General features: G+C 51.3%; 1 protein-coding gene across 1 annotated transcript; it reads right to left on the bottom strand.

Moving 5' to 3' along the window:
* Nucleotides 1-5140: 5140 nt before the first annotated feature.
* On the bottom strand, nt 5141-6171 carry LOC112078370 (prostaglandin D2 receptor 2; the record flags this gene model as incomplete). The annotated part of the gene is made up of 1 exon (XM_024144639.1): nt 5141-6171. A coding segment is annotated over one exon (972 nt), but the record flags the coding sequence as incomplete, so codon positions are not given.
* Between the last annotated feature and the right edge of the window lie 855 nt (nt 6172-7026).

Here is a 7026-nt window from a genome sequence, read left to right as displayed (position 1 = left end):
TGGCTAGGCCTAAAGATAATGCAATATATCCAATAATGTAGTCCAGACAGGGCTGAAGCCAAGCCTGCCACCCAGCCTAAGATATGATAGTCCTAATAATGTAGTCCAACAGGCTGAAGCAAGCCTGCCACCCAGCCTAAGATAATGCAACACCTCAGTCTACCCAAACTCTTACAATACGCACACATGTCTCTATATAACGCGGCCACAATCGCGCGTTCAAAAGCCATGATCCTGTTCCACACGCCCGGAGCCGAGATTAATGCAACACAAACTGCAATCTCTAGCCTGCCTAAAATCACAGAAGAGCTCTTCACCAGTGCCAGGAGGAGCGAGCTCAGAGCTGAAGCCCGCCACACCCCAAGCCAACGGATGGCAACTAGCGTCCGTAACGTCTGCCTCTATACAAGACACCATACAGCACCGATGCACAGATGCCCAAAACAATCTAATCTAAGCATAATCAGCCATCATCTCACGAGCACGGACTGCACTGATAGTCTCACCGCCGTATGTATCTCCACCAAGCCACAAAGGTCAAATAGCATGTAGGCTATCCGACAGAACTCTGAAAGACGCGACAAAGACTCGCGTGAGCACAAACCCAGCTTCCCCAATCAATGCCTGAATATATAGCGTCTCACGCTACGTTGAAATCGCCATCACTAGACCGGACAATTCCCAACCTCTACATGAACTACATCCCTCTGCAGACAGCTTGTAGCTTGCACCTAGCAAGCCTAACACGTCTGTACGAAGTCTAGTGCGCGCACACGCACTGAATCACATTAGCCCTTCTATACAAAAAGCGTATATCCCCTGACCTATACAAGTATAAACTAGCCACCTATGCCACCCTATTTATTATTCTCCATCAAGGATTTAGCTGTTCAATCTCAGTTACCCTCGTATCCTACCCACGGAGTCTATCTCTCTAAGATAATATCTGATCGCAATGACTATATTCCATCCAAACGATTTCCTATTAAATCATCATCTGCGGATACGTCTACCTGTCTGCTAGTATAAAACTGCAGTATCTACTCAACCAATATTATGGCGACATCTGCAAGTTCTTCTATCGGATACTCTTACCATGTACCCCGATAATGACCCTCCAGATTTTATACCTTCCTTCACACAGAAGCATGTAATAGTCTCAAATTCTTAGAGTGGTATCCATACTGACACAGCGTCCATCGGCTCAAGAGAGCGTAAACCACACAACAAAGCAAATCAACAATCACCTAAATGATTCCACCTTCCGCCATAATAAATATACAATGAATATAATTGGCGAGTATATTATATGCTTACTTGACTCATATTACGTATTTTTTAACATTCCCATGAAAAGCATGAAACGTACTAAGGTTCTGGCGTTAACAGATAAAAACCCCCTTGCAGTCTACCATCTAATCCCAATATCAGATCACGATTGAGATCCAATTTTCTTACCTAGTAGTGTCCTCGCTAGCTAGATCTATCTGCAAGACAACACCCACTAACTCCGACAGGAGATATTGTTCGAGCATGGATCTCTACAGTTCTGCTAGTAAAACCCCAACTTCCGCTCCATACCAGACCACGTAACTCACAACCTTCCAAGTTCATCGGGCTTACCGTGGGATCTCGTGCACTAACAGCTGGACTCTTCTTCCCAGCAATCCACCTTCCGATGTTTCAATTCCTAGCTTGAGAAATGTTCTATAGGATCACTCCATGTATCCCACCATCCACAGTACCTTCTGACAAGTTCACCTATACCTTACGAGCATGCCACATCTCTATAATGATCACCCATGAGCCAGTGTTCGACAGTGTGTCGGATCTCTCTACGAGTCTGCCTTAGCTTAAGAGACATGACCCAAGCGCTAACAGACCCCACAAGCATCTAAATTGGCTCTTCACCATGTGATTACATGCAGTACTATTCTTGCTTAGGCTATAAACTGCACGTCCAAATCCCAACAGAGCATGACCTCCAATCAGATGCCATCCTCCCTCCAAGTTCTCCACGCGTAGTCCAAAAGACAGACTGCTCCTACTATTTCCGACCCAAGAATAAGTGATCCCAAGAATGAAAATGTATCTTTTCCCTCAACCTAGCACTTGCGCTCATTCGTACCAAACTCGGAGTCAGAATACGACAAGGTTGGAATGATCTCTCCATCAGTGCCCAATCTCCTTTCCCTCAAACAGTGCGTGCTGACGTAAAAGATTCGTGAGCCCAAGAGAACAACCGTCCTACAATCATTTCTTAATCATCCATTACACGACATGGAGCACTAAAGATCTCGCTTTGACATCTCCCATTCACATTTCCTCCTCACGTAACTTCTCACTCTCCAGAATAGCGAGGGACTGCCCATTATACAGTTCAAGACCGGGCGACCCGATCGTAGTGAACTCTCTGCTCCCCTCCTTGACGTCGCGAGCACACTCTGTGGGACGTCTATACGAGAATGTGCTATCACTCGTAAGGCCACTAGGCTTCTACCGCCATAATCTGTCTGTAGAGTGGAGTCACGTGAATGGCTTTTCTTAGACCTGGACCCGGAGTCTCGCTGTCACCTCCCATGCTCGAACCTACGCTGCGCACCATCGGCTCAGAGGACAGGTTTCAAGGGGCTCTCTTTACAGGGCCTGATCCACACCCGACCCCATGCAGTCCTCATATAATGCGCCCCACCCGAGGTAATCCTTGCCATGGAGCCCCAGACCGGAGTGATTGACCCAATCTAGTACTACGGAACGCCCTTCGTATTCTTCAATTCTATCTTAACTCAATCTGCGCGCCAACCAGTTGTTGCCTCCTCGTCGGCCCGCCCTGCACCAAACCAGCTCCCGCGACCTGTTAACCAGGCGAGTAAATTTAGTCCCGCGCATACACTCCACCGCAGAGCGCGATGAGGCAAGTCCATACGAGGAATGCATTTTATCGCCTATGAGAAGGACTGCCGTGCTATAACACCAGCTGCGTTCCTGGGCCTCCATTTCTGTCCCTGTCGAGAGAGGTTCGTCCGAGAATGCAGTGGTTGATTGGAAGTTCCGTGACCACAGGTTCCCCCTTGCTATCATGACATGGGACACGACCTTCACACACCAGTGCCACGTGTGACAATACGCAATGTGTCTCCAACCAGAGTACGAGCGTAGAAACAGGGTATTAGCATCTTACACAAGAAAATAAACCCAGCAGACCAGCGTCATCCCAATGTTCCATCTAGACAGACCCCGTTGCTGTTACTCCTTACTTAACTTCCGCTGAGATACGACTTGATGCACTAATACTAGTACCCTGATTTGACATACTCCCAGATCTGAGGTACAGAAGCTGAGCTCGGAAGATGAATTACCTTAAAGAGTGCCAACCACAATGGACATTCTATTCTGGTTTTCCGATTAAAGCACTCTACCGGCCACTCCAACCAGTTGCCACACAAAGCCTATAGGAGAACCGAGCCCACGCAGCAGGACGCTCTCTGATGAGACTGGAACGCATACAACGCCTGAGAGAAACAACCAGCCCACAATCTACATCCCACAGCCCACAGCGAGCCATCATAGCCAAGAGAGATAACGTTGCGCGTCAGTCCGTTACCCTACGCCCCCAAGCCCTTGCTCAGATAACAACTACCACTACAGGCTGCACGACCAGGTTTGCGCGCCATGAAGGCCAAGCACAACAGCCGTGGGCCCCAGGTACGCACAGCATTTCGAGCGGGGGGTGCGGAGGAGGAGACCACCAGTTGTCCAGTGCAGAACCGCCATGATTCTACTATCGTTAGAATCACGGAAGCTTGCTGGCGCGCGCGCGGTCTTCTCTCTTTGCCCTAACTGCGTCACCAGCTCTCGCCCTCCATGGTCGTTTCCAGACGACCCATCCGCTCAGGTGCCATAACTGCGTACCAGCCCTAGAACTACTGCTGTTTCTAATAGAGCAGCGCCCTAACCTGATGGTGGACACCTCATCATATGAGCAGTTAAGCTAGTGGGAATGTCTCACCAAACCCAGACATTATGGCCCTACCAACCCACAACTTACTACGGTGCGAACCAATCAAAGAACAATGGAGTGCATAGGGTCCAATAGTAGCCACCAACTTTGCATTGTTCTTCTAGCCCAGCCCAATGTGACCCATCTTTCTGACCCTGTCAACATGGTAGAGCATGGTTCTTGTACGCAAGGCGCACAACACTCCCAAACACCCTGATCTGAACTGCAATTTGGTCAGGGTCTTGTTCCAAGCCCGAACACATAACCCACCCTGACGTATCACAGCGATTGCAGTGGTCTGTGTATCTCAGCGGTCCAACACATAAAGCCTTCCCTTGGATTCAATAAGCCCTCTAGGGCAGGGATATTGTAACCAGCCCACACGAGCAACCCCCCGATAATCTATACGACTAGCAGAGAGCTGTGTCTCTCAGCACTCAAACAGACTAGACCCCCTGTGCAGTTTCAAACAATCCGGTCTAGGAGGATCCTTGTTCCAGCCCAACACTAACCCCCTGATTCAACATGGCAGGTCTTGTTCCAGCCCACCACTAACCCCCCTGATCAACATGGCAGGTTGTGCTTGTCCCCAGACCTAAAGTTCAACTAACCCCCCTGATGCATAACGACCACGATTCAACATGGAGGTCTTGTCCCAAGTCCCAGCACTAGACCACCCCTGATACCACTATAGCAGGGTCTTGTCCAGCCCACAACTACTCAGAGCACCCCGCGACATTATTGCAAAACTATAGGTCATATGGGAGTCATTTCATCCAGAAAAGAACCCTAGCACTACATAGAGCGACGCACACACTGATACTTCAACATCTCACTTAACACTTCGTATCTCTCATCTCTTCAGCAACATAAACACCACCACTGATTCTTTACATTTGACTAAGTTCTCCTTGCTCCAGTTACACACGGAGCCAACCCCAATGACACCCCCCATGATTCTCAATTGACATACCACAACCACTGGCCCAAGATCATTGTATACTAGTCTCCAGGTCCCACCCAGCAAACACCAGCGCCCCTGAGTTTCAAAACACATATGCAGTGACTCTATGCCCTTCACAAGCCCACCAACAACTAACCCCCCTGACTTCAAGCACTGCAGGGTCATATTCCCTTTTTAGGGCACTAGATCTGTGAATCTCCCATATGTACGGTCRCTAACAGGGCTTTTTAGGGCACTAGATCTGTGAATCGTCCCTCCTTAGGGTCCGTCTACTCTTGGAGTCAGACAAGTCATCATTGAAGACTCTCTCGATGGTGGAGGGGAGCGAGGCGCGGACGGTGCGCCCCAGGCCTCGCGCAGCGAACACGTAGAGGACYGGGTTCAGGGAGCTCTTCAGGTACACCAGGAACAGAGAGATATATGCCCCCGTGAACGACGCCCGGTACAGCCCCGCCCGGTCYGSCCGCCCTGCAGCCAGCGCCCGCAGGAAGCGGCAGGTAAAGTAGGGCACCCAGCAGGAGAGGAAGAGGAGCATGGTGAGGAAGAGGACCCGGTACAGCCTGGCCATCTGTCTCGCAGTCGCCGAAGAGGAAGAAGAGGAGGTTGGAGAGGTCGGTCCGGCGCCCCCTGCCTGCCTGGCGCTCCACAGCACGGCTACGTTGCTCACCAGGAACACTGTTAACGGCAGGATGAACCCAGCGACCGTCTCTGTCACAAACAGCCCCTTGCTGTACCCTAGGCTCTCCAGACACTGGGTAGTACCGTTGATCTCCAGCAGGTCGGCAGTGTGGAGGTASGGGGCAGCCAGGGCAGCAGCCAAKCCCCASAGGACACCACACACCAGYGGAACCGCCCAGCGAGGACGCTTCAGACTGGACCAGACCGGCCTGAGGAGACACAGACATCTCTCCACAGCCACGGCACACAGCAGGAAGGCCGCAGCGTATAGCCCCAGGCCTCTCAGGAATACCACCAGGCGGCAGACCAGTTTCCCCATGGGCCAGCTACAGCCGTGGGCCAGGTACGCCAGCATCAGGGGGGTGCGGAGGAGGAGAACCAGGTCAGCAAACGCCAGGTTCACTACGTAGACACGGAAGCTGCTGGCGCCGCGCGTCTCCCCTTTGCCCAAGCTGCCACGCCTCGTCAGGCGGCCACGCCCACGCCAGGCCAACGCGTACACCACTAGGCTGTTCAAGGACACGCCCACCTGGGGACAGATAAGAGGAAGTGATGTCATAAACCAGCAGACACTGCAGGAACCTCAAYAACTGGAGCTATGCCAAGTAGGAATGGTCTTGTTCCAGCCCAGCACTAACCACCTGATTCAACATGGCATGGTCTTGTTCAGCCCAACCCTAACCACCTGATTCAACATGGCAGGGTCTTGTCCAGCCCAACACTAACCCTCCTGATTCAACATGCAAGGGTCTTGTCTCAGCCCAACACTAAGCCCCCCTTGATTCAACATGGCAGGGTTCTTTTCCAGCCAGCATCTAACCCCCGCGATTCAACTGCAGGGTCTTGTTCCAGCCCACACTAACCCCCCTGATTCAACATGGCAGGGTCTTGTTCCAGCCCACGCACTAACCCCCCTGATTCAACATGGAGGGTTTGTTCGCCCACACTAACCCCCTGATTCAACATGGCAGGCGTCTTGTTCCAGCCCAACACTAACCCCTTGATTTCAAACATGGCAGGGTCCTTTGTTCCAGGCCAGCACTAACCCCCTGATTCAACATTGCAGGGTCTTGTTCCAGCCCAACACTAACCCCCCTGTTCAACATGGCAGAGTCTTGTTCCGCCCATACCTAACCCACCTGATTTCAAACATGCAGGGTCTGTTTCCAGCCAGCATAACCCTGATTCAACAATGGCAGGGTCTTGTTTCCAGCCCAGCACTAACCCCCCTGATCAACATGGCAGGGTCTTGTTCCAGCCCAGCACTTAACCCCCCTGATTCAATGGCAGGGTTCTTGTTCCAAGCCCAACACTAACCCCCCTATCAACATGGCAGAGTCTTGTTCAGCCCAGCACTAACCCCTGATCAACATGGCAGGGTCTT

The sequence above is a fragment of the Salvelinus sp. IW2-2015 genome, unplaced genomic scaffold (assembly GCF_002910315.2).
Source record: "Salvelinus sp. IW2-2015 unplaced genomic scaffold, ASM291031v2 Un_scaffold5584, whole genome shotgun sequence".
NCBI lineage: Eukaryota > Metazoa > Chordata > Actinopteri > Salmoniformes > Salmonidae > Salvelinus > Salvelinus sp. IW2-2015.
The sequence above is the reverse complement of the archived record's forward strand: the minus strand, read 5'-3'. Positions and strand labels throughout refer to the sequence as shown.